This window comes from Geotrypetes seraphini, chromosome 14 (genome assembly GCF_902459505.1).
Source record: "Geotrypetes seraphini chromosome 14, aGeoSer1.1, whole genome shotgun sequence".
NCBI lineage: Eukaryota > Metazoa > Chordata > Amphibia > Gymnophiona > Dermophiidae > Geotrypetes > Geotrypetes seraphini.
The window spans coordinates 59,048,001-59,073,328 of NC_047097.1; the positions used below are offsets into that span (position 1 = coordinate 59,048,001).

The following is a 25,328-nucleotide window of genomic DNA, read 5'->3' on the forward strand; positions in this document are numbered from 1 at the left end:
GGACCCTGCTCGCTGTTTTTTTCATAGAAACATCCTAGGGAATAGCAGATCTTGCCCAAATACCTGCTAGAGAAGTGCTTTTCACACTTAAAACTGATAGTTCTTCATTTCATTTTATTGTCTGGCAGCTTCTTGCTCCATTATGTAGTAGTGATACTGTAAGTCTGTATCTACAACTACAGGTGTTTTTCCACATTCTTACCGCTTCCCACTTTTATCCCAATATCACAGCAACAGTTCTTGCCTATGTCCACCAACCAGCAAACCCCAGTATGCAAACACCCATGCAACAGGGCAAAATCCAAAATGGTGGTCCAAACAACAGCCGAAGCGAAGTAACCAAAAGCAATTTATTGTAATGGAGACACAATGCACATACAGAAATCCGACACAGGCTGTGTTTCGCCCACTCCAGGGCTGCATCAAGGGTTTAGTTAAACCAGGTGGTGTATAAAAACAGCATCACCGGCCAGGTTGGAGAAGTGCTCGGCCAAAAGATGGCCGTGCTGCAGAGTTAGACTGTGGAGCACTGCAATCTTTTGGCTAAGTACTGCTCCAACCTGGCTGGTGATGCTGTTTGTGTACACCACCTGGCTTGACTAAACCCCTGATGCAGCTCTAGCATGGGCGAAATGCAGCCTGTGTCAGATTTCTGTAATGTGCGTTGTGTCTCCACGACTATAAACTGATTTTGGTTACTTCACTCTGGCTGACCTGTTTTGACCTGCATATATTCGTGAGCCAGGTCAGTAGGTGTCACTGTTGTACAATGGCTGAGCCTCTCATTCTGGGGCTTTATGTTCAGCTCCTGGCATGCCAAGCTCTGGTTCAGCCCTTATACTGGTAGCATCCATCTTTGTGTTGCAGTATTAAAGGAGTAATGCCATTGTGGGAAATAGGAGGGTACAGCAGGGTAAGGGAGCCATTTATAACCATTATCCACTGACTAATATTAGCAACCCTCCCCCCTCCCTCAAATCATTGATAGAAGGGTGACCTTGGCAAGTGGAGGAACTTAGTCCCTAATTTAAAACAAAAGCTCAGATAGTTTCCCAATTTTTTTCCAATAAGATTTTACATTGGAGACAGTTCTGTAAAGTGGCACCTGGAAGTAGGTGCCACTTACATCATCAAAATTGCCATCAAATTGACAGGTGCCATACAGCTTAACTGCAAGGGGGAGGGCATGCTTCTGAGCAGGGCCATACTGGGACAGACTGAAGATCCATCAGGCCCAGTACTCTGCTTCCAATCCAGTCAAGCATCTGGCAAGATCCCAAAAGAACAGATTTTATGCTGCTTATCCTAGAAATAAGCAGTGGGTTTTCTCAACTCCATCTTAATAATGACTTATGGAATTTTCTTTTAGGAAATGATCCAAATGCTTTTACCACATTATCTGGCAACGAATTTCAGACTTTAATTACTCTGGAATTAAAGAAATGTTTTTCCATTTTGTTTTCCATTTACTACTACCTAGCTTCATTGATTGCTCCCTAGTTCTAGTATTTTTGGAAAGAGTAAACATCTACCTATAGTTTATGGAATGCCGTAAACTGCGCATGTTGCTTGGCGCACCTAGGCTCATCGGTGTATGCTTGCCATTGATATGGCATAAGTGGGCACACCAGTGCCAACCATGCAGTATGCTAGTATTCTATAACAGCATCTTAATGCCAAGATGCCATGTTAGAGTTGGCGCTAAGCGTACGATATTGAGGCACCTAGGCTGAAGCATCATTTTATAGAATTACCCTTCACATTTTTGAAAGAGATTGTCATGTGCTATAAAATGCTTCTGAAAACCAGTTGCTATGAACCCTTTCATTTTAAAGATGGGTAAAAAGAACCAACAACAAAAAAACCAATCCCAGACTCTGCCTGTTATCTTGGTTCTATCCTATAAGTAAAGTTTTCCGCCTTACAGTCCTTAAACAGTGTAACCAAAGATTCTGATTATATTTGTGCCTTGTGAGCTTTGTCTGGGAGTCTGTAGGAGGCTAGTGGTGGTTAACACATTCATTGATGATGTGCAAATGGGAGCAGTGAGTACAGTATCTAATTTGCAAGTGACACAAGATTTTAAGAATACTTTATAAGATGGGAATCTCAGTGGCAGAAGAGATATAATATGGACAAATTCAAAGCAATGCAGATAGGAATACCATCTAGAACAGGAGTTCTTCATGTAGTCCTTGAGGCATACCAAGCCAGTCTGGTTTTCAGAGTATTCAAAATGAAAAAGCTTGGGATAAATATGCATGCAGTGCTTGTCAGTCTTTTTGGCCTCATGAGTGCAGCCAAATAAACTTGTGCGACCCCCCCCCCCCCCAGAGGTGCAGAATAATGATGGGAGAGTACACCCAGGTTGTGACAACCAAAAATGGGCTATGTGACCCCATTTGGGGTCCTGCCCCACACTTTGAGAAACGGCTCTTTTTGTATGAGAACCCCTTGGAATTATTGTGGACTATGCATTGAAATCTTCAGCTCGATGTGTGACGCAGCATCCAAAAGCACAAACAGATTTGTAGAATTATTCAGAAGGTGTTGGAGAATAAAACTGAGAATGTGTTAATGCCTCTTATCAGTCCACAGTGTGACTGCACTGCATTTGTATGCTCTTGTCCCCTTCCAAAATGTGTGTGTGTATGTATGTGTATAATTATATTTATTTATGTTTGTTTGTTTTTATAATAAGAAAGGGGATTGAATGAGAAGATATAATGGAGGGGTGGTGTAAAGGTCTAAAAGGAAGAGTTACTTAATCTTTTAAATAGTACTACGACTAGGGCTGGTACTGAATTTTAATACTTTTAAGAGAGGTGTTTTTTAGTCGATGCATAATTAAACTTATGGGGTTTGTTACTGAACATTAGATATGTCATACAGAGCAAGGTTCATCAGACCCAGTGCCCTGTCTCTTGCATATCTGGCAGATCAATTTTTCCTAATGTATTTCAAGGGATAAGTGCTTGCTGGCTTTCCCTCATCTGCCTAGCTGCTATTTTTTTGATAGACTCTTCCTCCAGGCATTTGTCCATTTCCCTCTTTAATTCTGTTACATTAATTAGTTGCCTCGACCACCAGTTTCCATAACTTAATTGTACGCTTCATAAAGAAACTACTTCCCATGATTTGTTTTTAGTCTGCTGGTCATTTAGTTTCATGGTGTGTCCTCTTAGTCTTGTGTTTCAAATGTTAAACGACCATTCTTTTTTCACCATTCCATCCCAATCATGATTGTATAAACATCTGTCGTATCCCCTATCGGTCATCCTTTTTCTGGAGTTTTAACCTTTGTGTCATCGTTTCCTTTTCTTTCTTTTTTTTTAACTGTCATTTACTTATCTTCCCTCTTTACATATCAAGCTTTGTTCTCAAGTTGTCTTCTGTGGTCTGTTTTTTATTACCCTTTTTCAACTGAATGGTAAACCGCTTAGACTTAGATAGGTGTATCAAATAGAAAATAAACTTGAAACTTTTAGCCTTTCTTTATAAGAGAAGTATTTCACCCATCAGTTTTATGGTCCATCTCTGACCATTTTTCATAGTTTCAATAAATCTTTTTTGTAATTGGAAAACCAGAACAATGCACAATATTTGAGATGCAGTCACACTGTGGAAATATAGAGAGGCATAACGATCGTATTCTCAGTGTTGTTCTGAATTCTTTTTCAAATAATTTCTAAAATTTTATTTTCTTTCATTTCTTCATGGCACACTGCATTGAGCATTTTTCAGTGTATTATCCACAATGGCTCCAAGATCTAGGGCTTAATTTTTTTGACAAAAGGGAAGTGGAACTGTGGAGCCGAGGATGGGGGTAGGGGAAGTAGGGCAGTAGGCAGGCTGTGTAGGGACAGGAGTAAGAAAAGCTGAAATAAAGTGTAGCGTCATTCTGTTCTGCTCGTCTCACAGCATAATTCTGCATTCCTTAATATCCTGCAGACCAAGCCATAGGTAGCGGCAGCAATTTGATTAGTTCTGGCGGTGAGTGAGTATGAGTGACAGTGGTAGGCTTAGGAGTACACCAGGTGGTCGAACCATGTTGTGCATAGCCATGTTGTCATAATGTTCACAGCCTACATATGTGTGTATGATGATTGCTGGGCCAGCCCAAGGAAGGAAAGGTATCGGGTTTGTCTCCCACAGCGGATAAATGCAGTGTCTTCTGGCACCACAAATAGCACAGCAGAGTCACAGATCCTGGAGGTTTGACTTAAGGCCTTGGCAGGCGACTCTCTTGATGGCATGAAGGAGACCATTTTGGTAGGAGCCAACACCATTACTGGGCCTAGAGAGGAGCATTCAAGTCCATCAAGCTTAAGTATGGCTGGGGAGCCAGATGGGGAAGCATTTCTTAGAGTAGAGGTAGTGCCTCAATAGAACCAGGAGATGTTTTCTCCCCAGACTTTGTATTTCTGCTGTACATGTCCTTCATGCTGAGAAGGGGGAGGTCAGAAGCCACCAGCAGCAATCTAGACAGGATTCAGGAGATGGTCAGGGAGGCACCCTTGGAGCAACGTCCATCCTTGGAAGAGGAGCTTGAGGACTCATGCAGTGAGAGACTTCTATAGAATGATGCTGGTTGCAGAACTTGGAAGTCTGGGCACTAGAGGAGGAAGAATTCGCCTGGGCGAGGACACCATAGTGGTGTGATTGTTCCATTGATCAGAGTTCTCCTCTTATTGTTTAAGTCCAGGAGGTGTTGTCCTCATCAGATGAAGAGCCAGCAGAACAATTGGAAACTGCCAAGAATATGATTTTTCTATTCATGGGAATTAAGAAGCCCCTTCTGACCTTTCCTGTGCTGGAAACAATGATTGCTGAGGAATGAGATGTCCTGGATGCGGGACTGAGGTTTCAAGGTCTATAGCAAAGCTTTGTCCAGTTCTTGTGTTAGAGAAGTTGCTTTGGCAGTTGCCTAAGGTGAGCATGTTAGTAACTACAGTCACTAGGATGACTGCAGTCCTAGTAGAAGGAGGTGCAGCCCTGAAGGACTTCCAGAACCATAAAATGGATTTTTGTTGAAGTGGGCCTTTGTGGCTGCCTTGGCCTTGCAGGCAGCAGTCTGTAAGAGACTGGTTGCTTGAGATTGTTTTAGTTAAACTGAGAATTTGTCCACCTTATTGAAAGATGAGGTGAAACAAGACATCAGAAGTAACCTGCTTGGAAATGGGGCAGAGGGTTACCTTTTTGGCACACATGCTTCTTCATCTTATTTGTACCTCTGCTAAGGGAATGGTCCTGTTTGTGGCTCTGAGGAGGCTTAGAAATTGAATGGCAAATGTGACATCCAGTAGCTGTCTGCTGTTCAGAGAGGATATGGAAAAGTTGGCTAAGAATCTGAGTCCTAGAACACTAGGCTTCCAGAAAATCAGACTTGATCCAGGCAAGATATGACCATTTGAAGACACCATAGGGACATCAGATGGTATGGACCAGGTGGGGGTCAGTGGATCCTATCTAGAGGTTCTATCTAGAGAGCAGCCCTTTTCATGGGACTTACAGAAGATGGTTTGTGAGGCCTGCACAGGAAATGCCAGTGGCCGTAGATCAGACCAGTGAGGTTTTGGGGATCTTCATTCTAGTACCTTGGATAAGTGTTTACCTGAGGAAATTTGTTCAGAAGTAGGCCTTTGTGCTTTTCTCCTTGCTAATTTCCAGTAAAAAAAACACCCAAAAGGACAGTAGCTCCAGTGACCTTAGCAAGGTTGAATTTTAAGGCAGTGATCCAGGGGAATGTGGGTTAGGCAGGTATTCCACCTATTTCATTGAGCCCAAGAAAGAATGATGCTTCCAGCCTATTCTGAATATCAAGCGTGCCAGCAGGACCTTTAGGATTCTGCAGTTTCTGATAGAGATGTTCAAATTTGTGACTGTCACCATCCAGAGCAGGGAATTTCTGAAATCCTTGAATCTGACAGAGGCTATATCTGCATATTCCCATCTGAGTGGTCCATCAGCAATACTTCCACTCTAATATTAGATTATCACATTCAGTTTTGCACTCTTCCTTTCAGGCTTACAATGGTTTTTTGTACATTTTCCAAAATCATAGTGGTCGTGACCGTGGTAGCAGCATTCAGGCAGGAAGGAGTGCTAGTACATCCGTACTTGGATGATTGGTTGACCAGAGTAGTGTCTTTTCAGGGGAGTATAGAGGCCACGGGGCACAGGGTAAAGATGCTAGAGGAGTCAGGCTGGGTAGTCAATGCATCCAAAAGTAAATTGGTATCATCCCAGCCCTTGGAGTACTTGGGCACTCTTTTCTACACAACACAAGTCAAGGAAAGGTAATTCTGACCAGAAAGAGAGAGAGAGAGAGCGAGCATTCAAGTTGTAAGACCAGATCAGAAGCCTGCTATGAAAGGTCAATCCAACAGTCTGGGACTATCTGCTGTAGCAACTTGGAGTTGGTGTCATCAGCCCTTGCCATATGAAACCTTTGCAGAGAGCATTGCTTTCTTGGTGGTCCCCACAGACTCGGCATTGGGAGGACATCTTGCCTTTGCAAGGAGCAGCAAGGATTGGTGGCTAGTTAGCAAATCTGGACAAGGGCATGGATCTAGGTGCTCCCAGCTGTTTCTTGGTAACTACAGATGCTAGCCTTGAAGGCTGGGGTGGCTGCTGTCAAAGAAAGGTGGTTCAAGGCAAGTGGTTGGAAACAGATGTTGTGGCCAATCAATCACATGGAAGCCCAGGCAATGTGCTTGGTATTCCAGACTCTGCATCTGTAGGTGGAGTAGTTTGTATTCTATTCAGAAAGTGTCACAATGGCAGCATGTGTGAATCACTAAGGTGGGACCAAGAGTCAGAGAATGGTGGCAGAAGTCACTCTATTGATAACATGGGTGGAGGCCAAGCCTGGTTCTGTCTGTGAATGACTGATTCACTTGGCAGGTGTGAGAATGCTCAGACATTTCTTGAGCAGACACACCCTTGATCTGGGAGAATGGAGTCTAGCAGATGAAGTCTTTGTGGCCATTGGCCAGAAATGGAGAAATCGGCAATGTATCAGCCAGCAGTGCCAATTTTCCAAAGTTCTTCAATTGCAGATATGACTCGGAACAGAAGGCATCGATGCACCAATCCAGCCTTGTCCTTGGGGGCAGCTCCTGTATGTGTTTTCCACATGGCCATTGATATAGGGAAAGTAATTCAAGGATAGAAAGGCATGTGGGTCCAGTGATTCTGGTAGTGTAAACTGGCCCAGAGGCCATGATACAGGAATCTTATGTGGATGAAGGTGGGAGACTGCGGCCATTACTTCTTCAGGCAGACCGTTGGTACAGGATCCAATTCTCTTACCAGAGCTAGTTCAAGTCCCACTTACAGCTTGGTTCTTGAAAGAGCACAGGGAGAAGAGATTACTCCACCCAAATTGTAGATACTCCTTCATTCAAAGGAAGCTATTGACATTTTTGGCATATGTTAAGGCAGGGGTGCCCACACTTTTTGGGCTTGCGAGCTACTTTTAAAATGACCAATTCAAAATGATCTACCAACAATAAAATTTTTTAAAAACACAACGCACACTGTACGCATAGAAAATGTTAATTATCATTCCTATTTCAGGGTTTTTCAAAGAGGTCAAAGAAGATGACTCTATGCACTATCACCTCAGTAACAGCCATACAAAAATAGACAAATATACCCCCCTCCCTTTTTACTAAACCACGATAGCAGTTTTTAGAGCGCAGGGAGCTGCGCTGAATGCCCAGCGCTGCTCTCGACGCTCATAGGCTCCCTGCGCTAAAAAACTCTATTGCGGTTTAGTAAAAGGGGACCTTAGTGTAAAATATAGACAGCAGATATAAATTCAGACACATTTTGATCACTAAATTTAAAATAAAATAATTTTTCCTACCTTGTCTGGTGATTTCATGAGTCTCTGGTTGCACTTTCTTCCCTTTTAGCCTGTATGCTTCCTCTCCTCCACACTTCATTCCCTCCCCCAACTTTTCCTTCCTCTCTCCCTGCCCTTTCTTTCTCTCTGCCTCCCTTTCCTTTTTTTCTGTTTCTCTTCTTTCCTTCTGTCTCCCTGCCTGCCCTTTTTCTTTCTTTCTCCCTGCCCTCCCCCAAGACACTGCCACTGCCATCGGGGACCAGGACCCAAACTGCCATCGGGGACCAGGACCCAAACCTCCACCAATAACAGGCCCGAAAGCCGACGCCAATAACACGCCCAAAAGCCGACGACGCCCCAATCTCTCCCTGCTTCGGCCGACCAGCATCACGAGGAGCTGTTGGGGGAAATGCTGCCGGGTCCTGCCTTCGCAGAAACAGAAAGTAGGCAGGACCCGGCAGCAAGAAGAGGAAATGCTTCACTAACATGTCTCCCGCCTTAGCCCGTAGCGAACACTTGCTTCAGGGCTCTCAACATGTGCGTGCCGGCTTCCCTTCTCCCCCCCCCGGACATAACTTCCGGTTTCGGAGGGAAGAGAAGGGAAGCCAGCACGCACACGTTAGAGCCACAGAGCATAAGTTCGCTACGGGCTGAAATCTCCAAGCCGTTTTTTTTTTGTGTTTTTTTAATGTTCAGCAGCGGCGGCAGCAGCAGATGACAGCTGGACGGACCGCCCAGCTATAAGGCCCTAGAGAGAACACTGGAGAGGAAGGCTGATCGGCCCGGTAGATCAGGACGGCAACACGAGTCTATCACGGAGCCCGGGATGGGCTCCGCGATCGACTCGCGTTGCCTTCCTGAGCTACTGGTCGATCGCGATCGACGTGTTGGGCACCCCTGTGTTAAGGTGTGGAGAATTTTTGAGCAGTGGTGTAAGGATTGGCAAGTCGTCATCAAAAGTCTGCATTTTTGGAAATTATTGACTTCCTGTAGGACAGTTTGGAGAAAGGGCTTTCCCTTGTGTCTTTGAAAGTGCAGTTAGCAGCATTTTGGTTTCAGGGGATGTTCAGAGGTTATTCTCTAGCTTTGCAAACAAACATGCTGCATTTTCTGAAAGGGGTTAAGCTTCTGTATATCCCCTTGTGTCCAGTTGTGTCATCTTGGGATCTAAATTTGGTGAGGCAATTTTTAAGCTGATACAGGACACCACTTTGAAGGATCTCATGCTAAAGACCAGGGTACCTACAGTACATCTTACAATGAATGATTACTGAAGATCATTTGCTTCTGTTGGCATCCCCTTTAATGTAATGGAAGTTCAGGTAGCAGCTTTTCAGTCCATTTTCATCTGTATATACAGCTTTTTATGGCTGCTTTATTGTGGTCCACCTAGTTTATAGTTTCGTGTGCTGCGGTTTCGCAAAGTTTGTGAGACACTGTGCTAGTGGGAGAAGGCAAACCCACACATCTGGACTGGTGTGTTGGGACTAAGGTCTTACCTGTTAGTTTTCTCTCCTTAACTTCTCCATTCCTTACAGTCTTCTGCCATTTTTTACAACTGTGTGTCATCTGCAGGTTTAATCATCTCACTTATTGCTCCTGTCTCTAGATCATTTATGAATCTATTAAACATGGGTCCTAGTACAGACATAGAAGCATGATAGCAGATAAAGGCCAAATGGCCCATCTAGTCTGCCCATCCGCAGTAACCATTAGCTCTTTCTCTCACTTAAGAGATCCCACAGTCTATTATGAACCCTTTTCCTTTTACAGTAGTGATCATGCAATCTACTGTTTTTTGGTTTGTTTGTTGTTGGTTTTTTAGCCAATGCACAATAAGGTTATGACCTCCTATCCTCTGACTTTTTATTTTCCCAAGGAGTTGCTTTTGAGGGACTCCAGCAGCATAGCTGTTTTTAAAAAAATGTTTGTACAGATCTATTAAGAAATTTAGCTATGTGGATTTGAGGATCACCACTGCTTACTTTTGGGAGTGAGCCACAGGGAAGGATCACTTTTTAGGATTCTCAGGTACTTCCAGGTTACCCAGAGTGGGCATAGAGGTACCTGGGCTCGATGGAACATTGCTTTGATCTAGTATGGCACTTGCGTGATTATAAAGCCCCCTTGCTTGAAAGTTTTAAAAAAAGAACACATGAAATAGGGTGGGGGAGGGGTTGGTGTCTCTAGTTTGGTTCTAGAGTATTAATGCCAGTTACAGGAAGGTATTCTGTCCCTGAAACACACCAGCAGCTTTCACTAGTATTCTCTCTCTCATGCCAGCTAAATCGAGAAAACAGTCTGAAGGAGGCCCCCTCTATCATGGACAGCGGCCACAACTACAGTTATCGCTCAGAGCCAAGCCTGGAACCAGATAACTTTCGCTCCCCAACCTTTGGCAAGAGCTTTCCTTTTGACCCCCTGTCCAGCGGGTCACGCTCCTCCAGCCTCAAGTCCGCTCAAGGTGGAGGATTTGAGATGGGTCACCTACAGTCAATTCGCTCTGAGGGGACTACCTCCACCTCTTACAAAAGCCTAGTGAACCAAACCCGCAATGGGAGCCTATCATATGACAGCCTACTCACCCCCTCCGACAGCCCTGACTTTGAGTCTGTACAGACGGGGCCTGAGAACATTGGCTACACATCGCCATTTCTTTCTGCCAAGATCACACAACAGCGAGAGGCGGATCTGCACCGTTTCCCCACAGCTTCACCAAAGCACCCTAGGGACCCTTCACCGGTGCACTATGACAATCTCTCACACCACATCATTACCTCCCTGCAGGAACGAGAGAAGCTGCTGAGCCAGTCACCGTCCCCACCACCATTGCCACCACTAGCAAGAGATGAAGAGCACATGCTGGCTGACTCTGGAATCCAGTCTACACCCAGCGCTGCCCCTGCCTCTGCCCCCCGCTTCAGTTCCTCCTCTGAGGAGTCCAAACGTTCCCCAGTGAGTAAGAACCCACTTACCAGGCCAGCCCCCCCTAGGTTCGGCAAACCTCTGGACTCGGGGCAAGGAGGCTCTTCCTTTTATAGCCAGAGAGGACGGTCACTGGGATCCCCTGAACACCAGTCTGCACCTTTTGGATCCAACCTGGGAAAATCTGTCTCCTATAGCAACCAGAGGGGCTCCCACCTATCTGGGCCTCTGGACACTGAGGAAGTGGCCCTTCAGCCTCTACTACCACCAAAGTAAGTACTATTAAGCCTCAAGTGCTGTGTGTCAAAAACTCTGCTTTCGTTTGCAAAGCTGGTATTGGGCATACATATTGGTGCCTTTGGTACACTGGGCCTATGATTATTTGAGTGTTTATTGGAAAACACATAGCTGAAAAGGAATCGATTTGCTTCAGTGAAAATAGATTGTAATTCAGAATAGAAAAAAAAATATATGAAACTGAGAAATTTCTGATGGAAGTTGTATAGGAAGTTACACACATAGATCCCAGAAGTTATATTTGAATGAGTAGCTGTTAGTGTGAACTGAAGAGCCAACACAGAAATTGAGAGCAAGTAAAGCAAGGCTGTGGAGTCAATACACCAAAGCTTTGACTCCGACGCCTCTATTTTTCTGCTGATCGACTCCAACTCCTTAAGATATTGGGCTTTAAATTTTTTTGTCCTAGATCTAAAGTACCGGTAAATGTTATATTTACCAGTAGTTTAGATCCAGGACAAATACATATTTATGGAATGATAAATTTACCACAACTTATATTAGAATGTAAGTGTTTTTGGGTTTTTTTTTTTAATTTTGAAGCTAGAGTCTTGAGTCAGTATATTTTTACTGACTAATTTCAACTCAGCCGTGAAATAAAGACCCTATGGCCTATCCAGTTTGCCTGCCCATAATCTGTTGTCCCTTTTATGACAGTTGTGAGTGCTACATTCAACCCAAATTATTCCTCTTTGGACATAGTGATGGAGTTTGCTCAATATTAGGGAGGAGGGGAGCTCAAGCACCCACAGAGTTGTCATATGAGTACAGTAATGCTTTAAACAAGGAGTAGTGTGTTCAGACAAATTATTTTACCAAGGCTTAAGATCATTGTCTACTGGTAATAAGTAAAACTAGTATGTATTTGGAAACAGAACTAGGAATTAGCATGAGTTTTCCTTCAGTTTAATGATCAGTCTTCAAGGTGGATTTTTTTAAGCGTTTAGAAGTGCCCACAATTCGACAGGAACTATGAGTTTATTTCAGGCAGAGGATGACTTTCACTTAGCATGGTTATTAGTTGCCTTGAATTCTGAGCCTGAGATTTGCCTTTAAGAAAGAGTACTTGTATCCCAGAGATGGTCACCCATGAAGAGAGAGGGAATAGGAATGGTACAATCCTAAGGGGGTATAGGCATGACTTTTTGGCTTCGATTCCAGCCAAAACTACCAGTTTCTGTTGGCCTCTAGCCAGAAGGATAGCTAAAGTGTCTGGATAATTTTGAGAGTTTAGCTCTCTGGTCCTATCCCTTCCAGTGCAGGTATTGTGGTAGAATTCAGCCATTTAAAGGCTGCTAGCACAAGGAGAGGCTGAGCTGCAAGTGCTGTCCAGGAGGTTAAGCTCTGCATAGGGCTGGGGGGAAGAAGAGGAGAACAGTGCATAACAATCTTTCTGTGACTCAAAACTGTGTAAACCTCGTGCATCCCACCACCACCATGCATCTGTGGTGTGTCCATCTAGGTTGTGAACCCCAAATGTGGATTTTCTGGCTTCATTCAGAGCCCCAATCCATAGTTTGTGAAGCTCTGGATTAGAATGTAAGAAGAAGGGAGAAAATGTGAGGGGTTGCTACAGGCTGAGAAATGTTGCTGACAGCAAATGCGGGAACCTTATATGATGGTGAGCAAAGCTGTTTGGATGGGAAGGGCACTGACAGAATAGCACATAATTAATAGGCGGCAGCAGCACATCTGTCTGAAAAGTGACGAGTGCATGTATGTATCCATGGCAGAGCCAGAAGGCAATTTCTGGGTGGCCTCTGGGATATTCCCAAGCATTACCAGCTGAAATTATTCTCCGTGGAACTCCCGGGTCTTATGTACCCTTTGGCAGCTACACCTCAGCTGCTCATCCTGGTACCCTGAATATGCTCAGTTCTTGTGCATGAACTGAGCATGTGTGTTGCAGCATTCAGAAGGCTCAGGAAGCTTCAGGAAGGGTAACTACGAAGCAATGAGGGGAATGGTAAAGAAGAAACTTAGGAACACTTCCCAAAAATGGCAGACGGTAGAACATGCCTGGTCCTTTTTCAAGGACACGGTGAGCGAGGCGCAAAATCTATATATCCCCAGATTCAGAAAAGGGTGCAACAAGAGTCGAATAAAAGACCCGGCGTGGATAACTAAAATAGTGAAGGATGCGATAAGCAATAAGAAAAATTCATTCAGAAAATGGAAAAGGGACAAAACTGAGGTAAACTGGAGAGAGCACAGGAAGTATCAAAAAGAATGTCACCGTGTGGTTCGAAAAGCCAAAAGAGAGTATGAAGAGAGACTAGCCAGGGAAGCACGAAATTTCAAACCGTTCTTTAGATATGTTAAAGGGAAACAGCCGGCTAGGGAGGAGGTGGGACCACTGGATGACGGAGACAGGAAGGGAGCGGTGAAGGAAGAGAAAGAGGTCGCAGAAAGACTTAACATGTTCTTTTCATCTGTATTCACAAACGAAGACACAACCAACATACCGGAACCTGAGCAATTCTTCAATGGAAATCAAGCACAAAAGTTAACATCCATAGAAGTGAGCCTTGATGATGTGCGCAGACAGATAGAAAAACTAAAAACTGACAAATCCCCGGGTCCGGTGGAATCCATCCAAGGGTGCTGAAGGAACTAAAGGAGGAAATAGCGGAACTACTACAGCAAATTTGCAACCTATCTCTGAAAACAGGTGTGATTCCGGAGGATTGGAAGATAGCCAACGTTACGCCCATCTTTAAAAAGGGATCAAGAGGAGACCCGGGAAATTACAGACCGGTGAGTCTGACCTCTGTTCCGGGGAAAATGGCGGAAGCACTAATAAAAGAAAAAATTGATGAACATTTTGAAAAACACGAACTTCTGATAACCAGCCAACATGGTTTCTGCAGAGGGAGATCGTGTCTGACCAACTTATTGCACTTCTTCGAGGGAATTAACAAACAGATGGACAAAGGAGACCCCATAGACATCATATACCTAGATTTTCAGAAAGCCTTTGACAAGGTGCCTCATGAACGTCTACTCCAGAAACTGAAGAACCATGGGGTGGACGGAGACGTGCATAGATGGATCAGAAACTGGTTAGCGGGTAGGAAACAGAGGGTAGGGGTGAAGGGACACTACTCAGACTGGAGGAAGGTCACGAGTGGTGTTCCGCAGGGCTCAATGCTTGGGCCGCTGCTATTTAATATATTCATAAATGATCTAGAAACAGGAACAAAGAGTGAGATAATAAAATTTGCGGACGACACCAAACTATTTAGTGGAGTTCGGACAAAGGAGGACTGTGAAAAATTGCAAAGGGACTTGGACAAATTGGGGGAATGGGCAGAGAGATGGCAGATGAAGTTCAATGTTGAGAAATGTAAAGTATTGCATGTGGGAATCAGAAACCCGAGGCACAGCTATACGATGGGAGGGATGTTATTGAATGAGAGTACCCAAGAAAGGGACTTGGGGGTAATGGTGGACATGACAATGAAGCCGACGGCACAGTGCGCAGCGGCCGCCAAGAGAGCGAATAAAATGCTGGGGATAATCAAGAAGGGTATTACAACAAGAACGAAAGAAGTTATCCTGCCGCTGTACCGGGCAATGGTGCGTCCGCATCTTGAGTACTGCGTCCAGTATTGGTCACCATACCTTAAGAAAGATATGGTGTTACTCGAGAGAGTTCAGAGGAGAGCGACACGACTGATTAAGGGGATGGAAAGCCTTTCATACGCTGAGAGATTGGAGAAACTGGGTCTCTTTTCCCTGGAGAAGAGAAGACTTAGAGGGGATATGATAGAGACTTACAAGATCATGAAGGGCATAGAGAGAGTAGAGAGGGACAGATTCTTCAAACTTTCAGAACATAAAAAAACAAGAGGGCATTCGGAAAAGTTGAAAGGGGACAGATTCAAAACGAATGCTAGGAAGTTCTTCTTTACCCAACGTGTGGTGGACACCTGGAATGCGCTTCCAGAGGACGTTATAGGGCAGCGAACGGTACTGAGGTTTAAGAAAGGATTGGACAATTTCCTGCTGGAAAAGGGGATAGAGGGGTATAGATAAAAGATTACTGCACAGGTCCTGGACCTGATGGGCCGCCGCGTGAGCGGACTGCTGGGCGCGATGGACCTCAGGTCTGACCCAGCGGAGGCATTTCTTATGTTCTTATGTTCTCAGGGGTTCCATGAAGAGCAGGGGTCTCAAAGTCCCTCCTTGAGGGCCGCAATCCAATCGGGTTTTCAGGATTTCCCCAATGAATATGCATGAGATCTATGTGCATGCACTGCTTTCAATGCATATTCATTGGGGAAATCCTGAAAATCCAACTGGATTGCGGCCCTCAAGGAGTGACTTTGAGATCCCTGTATTAATCAGTCTAGACCAGGGGTGGGCGACTCTGGTCCTCGAGGGCCAGAATCCAGTCGGGTTTTCAGGATTTCCCCAATGAATATGCATTGAAAGCAGTGCATGCACATAGATCTCATGCATATTCATTGGGGAAATCCTGAAAACCCAACTGGATTGCGGCCCTCAAGGAGGGACTTTGAGATCCCTGATGTAGAGTATCTTCATCTGAAGGGGCTTTGGCATTCCTGCCAGCTGCACCAATGTGTGCTGATGATGGGTGAGCCTGAGCCCAAAGTGAGTGGGCTCTTGTCCTCCTGTGGCTACACTGCTGGTGTATATATGTCTATAGAATAAGACTAGCGCAAGTGAGTGCTTGAAGAGTGCATGAATGTGACTGAAGAGCGAGAGCGTGGATTATATGAGTATTTGCACATGTTTGAAGAGCGAGAGTATGTATGTTTGTCTCTCTGGATGGGACAGTTGCATAAATAACTTCCCAGTGAAAATTTGGGCTGGCAAGTAAGAAGTTACTGGTACAAATGTACATATGCGCTTACTAAGTAAAGGGAAATTTTCAGCTAAGTAAATTTATTCACCTAGTTATTAAGTAACCTGAGCAAATTCCTTTGAAAACTGACCCAGTAGTGCTTCTACTTTGTATTGTTTCAGAAGTACCACAGAAAGTGAATTTTTTTTTTTTTTTTTCAGCTTCCATTCATGAAGTTGGTTTGTTGTGGGGTTGTTGTTTTTTTGGGCGGGGGGGTTCTCATGTAAAACTTTTAACAGGTGATGTGTCTGAGATATGAATTTACAGTTTTGCTATTTGGAACAGTCTATTCTTGGCATCTCCAATTTGCACTGGTGACAATAAAGGGCGAAAATGACTTGCCCAGTTCCCCGGGTTTTCAGCCCAGAGCTGCTAAGAGCCTCTGTTCTAAGAGGGAGACTTTTTTTGGCCAGCCTTGGTTTTGAACCTAGATCCCCATATACTGTACATCAGGAAAGTCTGGCGAGAAATCCAGGACAGGCCTAAAATCTCCCTCTTGGAATTAGAGCTGCCAAGTTACCTAATCATTTAGCTATTCTATTCGAATCTCATGCTTTTCTGGTTCAAAGTCACACTCAAACTATTACTGGGGTCACACCCACAGTCGGGTTCTGTACTTTCCATGCTGCTTCTGAAGAAGTGAAATGTGACTGAGAGGGCCATGAATGAAGATATTAGCGGGTGGGGAAGGTGTGTAAATGGGACCCCACGATAGGGGAACCCACAAATGTGGATTTGTTAAGGGCTCAGTTTAGTGTTAATCTGGCCTGACTGAAGAACTAGTTTATTTTCTTAAATTGTTTAGTGCCTCTTCTGAGATCTGTCTTTCTCTTTTCCCTAGGGATGAAATCCAACTGAAGACCTCTCATAGCAAATCCAATGGCCAACCCAGGACTCTTGGTCCTTCTTCTTCCCCATCCCCACCCCCTGCACCAGCCCCACTCAGCCCTACACGGGGAACTGGAGGGGTGAAGAAGGTGTCTGGAGTGGGTGGGACTACATATGAAATTTCTGTATGAGATCTAGAATCTTCTATCAATGTTCGTTTTTTAAGACCACTAAATGCACTGACCAGTGCTGTGTGCATCAAGGATCCAGCTCACATTTATGTGTTTTCTCCAGTTCAAACTCTGCAATGGAGGCCAACGTGGTAGGGCTGGATGTTGAAGCCAATGTGGAACTAGTGCCACAGTTTCCTCTGTGGCCTGTGAGATCACATACTGCACTGAATTGAAGTTAGGCGCTTGAGTCGGTGCAGCACCCCCCCCCCCTACTACTAAAGGTGAGGGGGGGCCTTGCTCTGTGCAATCATTCACATGCCAGATGGCCAACAGAAAATCTTTAAGGATTTTTTGTTTGTTTTTGTTTTTCCCCTTTTTCGGCATTTCAAGTGTGTGTATATTTTGTGTGTTGAAATTTCCCGATTGGAAATGAGGACAGTAAAATTCTCCCTTCAGCCATGACCCAAAAAATGTTTGGCCCTTGTGCTGCAGAGGAGGTTCTTGCACAGATATCATGAATGAAAATCAGATTGGCAGTCACCATTTTTCAGATCTTGACCTTGGTTGTATGTTTTAATTTAAGATGAATCCCTCCCTCTCCACACAGTTGGAGGAGCTAGCATGATTTGTTATAGTGGGTGGGGGGGGGGCAGAGGGTAGCTTTTTGGACATTCTCTCCAGTCCATGGTCAGCAATAGAGGAGGATATTCTGTCTGTATTACACCTCCTGCTTGCACTCGCTGAGATAAAGGTGGAGGGTTTACTTTGCATCAGCTAACCTCAGGTTTCTCCTCAAACAAACAGGGCTTATGCACAGCACAGTAAGAGGCAGGGAACAGGCCCATGCCAGATCTTTGTAAAGATACAAAACGGTTCTTGCTATTGCTCTTTTGTTCCTGTTCTTTTCAGTTACTCAGATTTTAGCAACAAATGTGTAAAGAAGAGAGAAGATATACCACTGAAAAAGCAATATGTTCACATTGGATGCCAAAAACTTATACAGTAGCTGAACCACTGCTTCTGTTCCTAGATGAACTCCTGGTATTCTATCCATGGGAGTGGGCTGAATGACTGGGGCTGGTATTTTTATTATAATCATCCATTTTAAACCAACAAGAAAAAATAAAATATATATATATATATAAAGTGGACAAAGGCTGCAGTGTTTCTCTAGCAGACAAAGTTAAGCCTTATTACCTGCTCCCACAGTATCACAAAAATTAAGTCATACAATTGACACCAACACCAATAAATCAGCTAAACTAACATGCAAGCACACATGCGATACAAATTATATTATACCCCAGGACGTGTCATTTGAAAAACAAATCTTAAACAAGAGTCTTCAAATCTTTCCTCAATCATAAAAACCCTTCAAAAATATTTTCTGTCTTTCATCTTACTTTTTTCTACCAGTATATTTAAAATGCAGCGTAAAAACTGAACATGTCCATCACAGTCTATAGAGGAATTTGTACTTCTTAGTTGCTGATCCTCTTTTTACTAAACTGCGGAGAGCTTTTTACCGTGGGCCAGCGAGGTAAATGCTCCGACGCTCATTCAATTCTTATGAGCATCGGAGCATTTACCTTGCTGGCTCATGGTAAAAATCTCTATTGTGGTTTAGTAAAAGCCAGCACATATCTTAACCATGACTGGCATGTGATAACAGCTGAATGTTTGATGTGGCCTGTGTTGCACTTTGGAAGCTGCATCAAGGAAAAGAAGCATAATTCACATCACAAATATTTCTCAAAAGAATCGGTCTTCAGAGCCAAAAACATGTTTACCTTTCAAAACATCTTTAACACAAAGAAAAAAGTCAGGCCGGTCACAGAGCAGTCCTAAAGTGTCTTGTATAAAGTACTACACCAAACTAGAACACCATTCAACAAAAGCATGGAGACCAATGCATTTTTGTATTTAAATGGAGAAAGGTAGTTATTAAGGTGTGTTAAGTCCGGTTTTAATTTCTCGTGGGAGTGACGAAACTGCGATATCTCTGTACTGTAGGTTTCCTTCACAGTACAAGAATAAAACTACTGGCAATCAACTTAACAAGGAGTGTTATTCTTCTGTCCTGAATGCATCCTCAGTGCTCCTGGGCTACTACTTAAAAGGGTTGGGTGGAATTATTCCCCCTATTTGCTACCCCTACCTCCCAGGTTCCCTCCTGCTCCCCCAGCCTCTATCTTCCTATTCTCACAAACTGTGCATGTAAAACAGCTCATTACTATGTAAACTGCATTACCTAGTATTAACGTGCACTATGAAACTCTAACATGTATTATTGTCCTTTAAAATGAATTAAAGGGCAAATAACCACACATTAGGAATTAGGATCCAAATGTACCAAAGTAAAGCACCTGTTTGTTCAAATGTATGGTCAGAATGAGGAGAATGTTGAACCAATAGAGTCTTTGATACTGTTCAAGCAACTTCTAATTTCTGTGCTTTTTATATTTAAAGCAACGCCCAAGAATTACTTAATGTGAAATGCAACTGCTTGGATTTTTACATTGAAAATAATTGTACTTTCTGTTATTTTTGTGCCCGCTGTCCAAACATAGGGGTAAGATTCAAATCTTTCCCTCTGTGACCCCCAACCACCCATATTACTCAGCAGCGAATTGACTATCTTGTCTTCAAGCTCCGTAGAGGAAAAACAGGTGATGTTGGCTTTGTATCTGCAGCTCACGAGAGAGGAGACGTTGTCACTGCTGTCTCTCCACCCACCACCATGTCTGGTTTCACTTTCACTTTTCAGGGGTGGCGGCAGCCTCTACCCTGTCTACCTACAAGCATATGACGAAGGCTTATGTTTTATTCAGAAGGCCATTTTGGAGACCTCTAACTACTTAATTGTTTGGGCCAGTTGGTGTTTTCTCGAGCCAAGGGGGGGGGGGGATGATGTAAGGGAAAGATTTTTTTTTTTAACTTTCAATTTGTGGAATTCCTTGCTATCTCTTTACTTGTATTGTATGTAGCCCACTTGAATGGATTTTGGGTCCCTGAGTGCTTGAACAAATTCAATAAACCTGAACTAGTAGGGACTGCAGAAGTTGCAGGCTTGCTTCCCTCCTAGAGAGGGAGTTGAGGGTGAATATAATTTACTGAGGCCTAAAATGAGATGGCTTTTCTAACTGAATCCAAGTCTTCTGGGACAATGCATTAAGTTGGAGAAGGATTTGAGTAAAGTGGTGGAGTCCTATCAGAGGTAATAGCCCCTCCAGCAAATGGGGGGTCAGTCTGGAACTCTGGAGAAAGTGGGAATTACTATGTTAGGGAAAGGGACCTGTTGACAATCTTTAGAACTCTGTCACTAATCACCACAGAACAAGGAAAAAATTAGAATAAAAAACATACAAAAAAGTTTTCCAAAATGCTTTATAGTGAAATCTCAGACCCACAACCATAACCATAACTGTAGTGATATTTCATGGAGCTAGTTGTATTAGAGACCATCATAGCATGTTCACCGTCTCTACCACCTGCTGTCATAGAACCTTCGTTCTATCCCAACATAAAATGCAAAATCACCGCATAAATTTTCAATTAGTTGGAAAAACTGATACTTATCTGACATGCATGGTGGTGATAATGCTGCTCTGGGTACATTCTTAAATTGTTCTAACTGCTGTCATACTCTCTCTGACACCCCCACCAGTCCCTGAGCCACCAAAAGTGTTAATGCAAACTGGCTAGCTAGGTGCCCTGAAAAAAGGGTTGCCTTCCCAGCTACTGCCCTCTGACATAGAGAGTCTGTGTAGCGATCCTGATGCATGCGCAAGCCATCCACTTTGCCTGTAGAAGGTCTGCACATGCTCTTTACGCTGGAAACATTTTTCATGAGCCCATGATTTTAACCTCCGGGTTAAAACCACAGGCTCGCGCTGCTGGGAAGGGCGAAGAATCGGGGCAGAGAAGAGAGAGTCGGGGTGGCCAGCAAGAGAATCACGGCAGGGAGCAGAGAGCTTTTTTGTCAGCAGGAGATGCTTTACTCAGAGTAGAGAGCAGGGCTGGTGGAAGTTGGCTGGGTTTCAGGGTGGCAATGGAGCAGGAGAGTCGGCAGGGACGTGTGCGACTGGTCCTCAGCAGTTGCTTGTTTTGGGATCGGCCAGCCCAGTCGGTGTTCCTCTTTTTCTTTGTGAATCGTTGCCTGCCTACATTTGCATGCCGTTCCCCCTAATTTGCATGCATGGATTGGATGGGGTGCAGGAGGAAGGTTAGTGAATCAGGTCGGGGTCACAAAGTGGTTGGGACACGATCAGTGTCATTAGTGACATTAGCCCTTACTGTCCTGATAATTGTCTAATCCAGTGGTCTCAAACTCATGGCCCAAGGGCCACATGCAGCCCACCAGGTACTATTTTGAGGCCCTCGGTATGTTTATCATAATCACAAAAGTAAAATAAAACAGTTTCTTGATCATATATCTCTTTAGCTATAAATTACAATATTATTATTAAGTCTTAGCCAAAAGGAAAGATTTATAAACTATAAAGAGTTTTACCTCATACAAAGTTGTCATTTCTTTAATAAGACATTAACTATTTTTTTCCGTGGCCCTCCAAGAATCTACAAATCCAAAATGTGGCCCTGCAAAGGGTTTGGGTTTGAGACCACTGGTCTAATCCAATCTGATTAAAGGTGTTCCCACAGCTGGGGCCTACCTTAATGAGCCCTGATAGTCTAATGGCCTCTTCCAGGGTAGGAATAACACCCCCCCCCCCCCCAGTACTGCTGTTACTTTAAAATTGCCACCAAGATTTCCCAACAACCATATTGAGATTAGCACCAGCCTAAGAGAAGTCTCCTGCAGCGATGTTGGTAGTTATTTTCAAGTAGCACCTACATAAGAGACCGCTGGGGGCCAGGGACAAGCATTACAGTGTCACTATGGTTTCTACTGGCCTCTGTCAGGTCTCAGAGCAGTGGGAGAAGATATGCATACATATCCTAAAAAGGTTGTTCTAAACAAGCTGGACAACATTCCTATGTGGGCTCGCGCCAATGTCATCTCACCTGTAAGGTTATTTATCCTAATGTGCTTGGTCAACACTTGCTCTAGGCCATTTTCCTTGGTGTAGCTTCTAGCATGACATTGAGCAGTTTCTCATGTCCTTTATGATATAAAGATCATTCTAATTATTCCTGATGCATGATTTTACATATCTTCATTTGCATCAATTGCTACCACTATTGTATAATCCCACTTTATTCCAGGACCAGTGGGTTATTTCTCTCCACCCCCCAAGATCAGTAGGAAGCCTCAAAACTGCAGAAGCTTTTACCCCCCTCTCCCTCATCACGGAGCATGCTCCTCTACTCACCAGTTCTTCTTCCTACAGGCCAGACTGTAGGAGCTTATCTTTTCTGCTCGTGTTTAATTTTGTGGTATTTCAGTATTTTTTGTTCAGTTTTTGCCCTCCTGCTGTGGAGGTTCCCTGCAAGGCCATCCTCGAATGCGTGAGATTGCAGACCTTGGGGAAAAAGTCTGCTTCTGGGGGGTTTCCTGCTTGTCAGTAAGCCCCCTGGACAGCTTGCAAATCAGAACCGGGCTCAGGGACTGTTCCCTAGGGAGCTTGCTCACCCCAGATTCGTCCACTAGTAGTAGGTAGAGTGCAGGCTGAGCGGTTCCGTGGAGGTGCGACCAGAATCAGAGCCAGACTGAGTACCTCCGCAAGGCGTTTGCCCTGACACCTTAAAAAATGGCATCAGATGTCACTGGGGAGTGTGCTGGTGACGTTTTGACAAATACAAACGCGACTGGCGATAAACTTCACAAATCTTCCAAGAGTTCCAAATCTGAGGTACAGAGGTCGTTTCCCGCCGTGGAGGATGGTTTTCCTCCAGACTTTGTGAATATGCTTTATCAGGTATACTTAGTTAAAAAGTCTCTGCCTGTTCCCTTCCACCGGCCTCTGTGCCGGTTACAGGGACCTCTGCTCCAGGGTCTGTATTCTTTCCTTCCTGCGGGGGTACCAGGGAGTAAGACAGCTGTGCCTGCAAGTTGTGCCAGACATTCTTTCCATTCAGTTCTGTGGTGGCCACAGAGATGGCAAATCTGGCAGATCTTCCTATGCAGAGCCTGTGATTTGGGGAAGGACCTTACTGTGCGCAGACTTTTCAAACCCACCCACCTCATTTATTTGATTTTTGGATCTCTTCAGGAATTGAAACTGCAGACGGAACAGCCAGTCACTGTTGCATGTTCCCTCATGAGAGACCAGAGGCCACAAACTACCTCTTTTCCTGATCATCTTTTATTCAGATTCTTATAGATAGCTAGGAGACGCCGGAGGGTCCCTTGAAATGTAATTGAGCCCTCGCACAACTTTATCCCATGGTGGATGGCTTTAACAAGTGCTTTACTTCCCAGGTGAATTCTTCAGTGGTGCAGGACACCAAGCACCCATCTCTCCCTAGAGATTGGGGGTGGTCTTGAAGGATGTTCAGGACTGATGCATGCATTTCATGCTTAAGTGTCTGTTTGATTCAGCTGTGGCTGGTTTAAAGCAACGTTGGCCTTCTCCTTTCGTGGCTGGGGCGTGCCAGTCCAAACTGCACCTTGATCCTGACACGGTGGTGCTTCATGATTTGGATTTTCTCATTTCTGGAGTGGATTACATGGCTGATATCTTGTATGACATCTTGAAAGTTTTCGCCAAGCTTGGCGCCTCTTAGTTTTGGCTAGCAGAATGCTTTGGATCCAGCAGTGGGCTGGTGATTTATCTTCTAAAACAACATTGAGCCAGTTGCCCTTCAAGGGTCAGCTCCTGTTTGGTCAGGGTCTGGATGACCTTATAGCCAGAGTTCAGGATCGTTACCCCAAGGCCTTGTCTGGGTGCAGGTCCTGCCCTTCTAGGGAATTCATGACTGTACTGTTCAGGGCTAGTGGGTGCCCTCAGAGCGCAAGTGGTCAATCAATCACCTGGAATTGTGGGCAATTCGGCTGGCCCTTTTCCACTTCGAGGGTTGTTTCTGTCAACGAACTGTGTACTCTTGGAAAATGCCCGGTGGTGGCTTCCATCATTCATCAGGGGGACACGAATAATCCCTCTCTGTGTGTGGATGCTCAGCTGCTCTTTGGGTGGTCGGAGAGACACCTTGTGCTAACTGCAAAACACGTGGAAGGAGTAGAAAAATTCAAGCAGACTTTCACAGTCGCTGGACGCTGGAGAGTAGTCACTCTCTCAAAGAGCATTCGATTGCAGTGGATCAATGCATATGCCCGTTTGACATTATGGCAACTGCAGCCAACAAGACAGCCGCTCGGTTCATCAATCGTTGTCGAGAGGCCAGCAGCAACAGCCTGGACGCTCTGGATTAACCCTGGCCCAGGGAGGGTCTTCTTTATGACTGCCCATGATAAGGGCATCTGTTAAGGTGGATTGTGGCCCACGAGGGCCCGGTGATTCTGGTGGCACCTGATTGGCCGAGGCAGCCATGGTATGCCAAGTTGGTTCAGCTCTGGCTACCTTGTCATTCTTGCCTCATACAGGGTCTGATTGCGTTGCAGGCTCCGGACCGGTATGGCTTTTAAGAGTGGGGCCTTGTTTAGCCAGGGCTATTCGGCAGAGATAGCCCTGTTGCTTCACAGCAAACGCAAGTCCATTGGTGGCCTATGCAGAGGCTTGGAGATATTACCAGGCCTGGTGCACCCTGAAACAGGTTGACCCTTTTCTTCCATAAATTCCTTGAGTCCTGGAGTTTCTGTAGGATAGCCTGAAGAAAAGTCTAGCAGTAGCTTCACTCCAAGAACAGATTGCTGGTCTTTCGTGTTTGGGCCCTCTTTTATTGATGGGCTCATTGGCAGTTCATGCGGATGTGGTTTGTTTTCTGCAGGGCACACTGTGACTAAGGCCTCCTGTGTGCCTTCCCTGTCTGACCTGGAACCTTCATCTGGTTCTTCACTCACTGGCTTGTCCTCCGTATGAGTCTCTAGAACAGGCATTGCTGATAGATCTCATGATCTGGTGGCTATTACCTCAGTCTGCAGGGTTTTGGTGCTTCAGGCTTGCTCCTGCAGGGATCCCATTCTGTGTGTTATGGATTCCGCTGTAATACTGCGTACTGTTCCTTCTTTACTTCCGAAAGCGATATCCGCTTTCCATGTGAATCAGGAAGTCCGGCTTCCTGCTTTTGCTTTCTCTGGTGCAAGGGAGCAAGACCCAGTGTTGTGGTCCTTGGACATGCACAGAAATTACAGTATCTGGAGGTCATAAACGAGTTTCACCTCTCTGACCACCTGTTTTGGCGGGTCTGGTCCACAAAGGTAGGCCAGCTTCTAAGGCTGTCATTTCTGTGGCTTGTGTGGCGGCCGGCAAGAAGCTCCCCCTTGGGGTGCGGGATTGTTCAACCAGAGGTATTTCGTCCTCTT

At 44.7% G+C, this 25,328-nt stretch overlaps 1 protein-coding gene across 4 annotated transcripts in view; it reads left to right on the plus strand.

Annotated features, from left to right (window-relative positions):
* The window catches only part of ZDHHC5 (zinc finger DHHC-type palmitoyltransferase 5), a 69,244-nt gene extending 51,144 nt beyond the window's left edge, over positions 1 to 18,100 (plus strand). For 3 of the 4 annotated variants that reach the window (XM_033919949.1, XM_033919948.1, XM_033919950.1), the window contains exons 11-12: positions 10,136 to 11,049; positions 16,786 to 18,100. In XM_033919949.1, coding sequence (XP_033775840.1) covers positions 10,136 to 11,049; positions 16,786 to 16,963 — 1,092 coding nt within the window. In that variant the 3' untranslated portion in view covers positions 16,964 to 18,100. The remainder of the gene's footprint in view (positions 1 to 10,135; positions 11,050 to 16,785) is intronic. The other variant, XM_033919951.1, reaches the window with a different exon arrangement.
* The last annotated feature ends 7,228 nt before the right edge of the window (positions 18,101 to 25,328 follow it).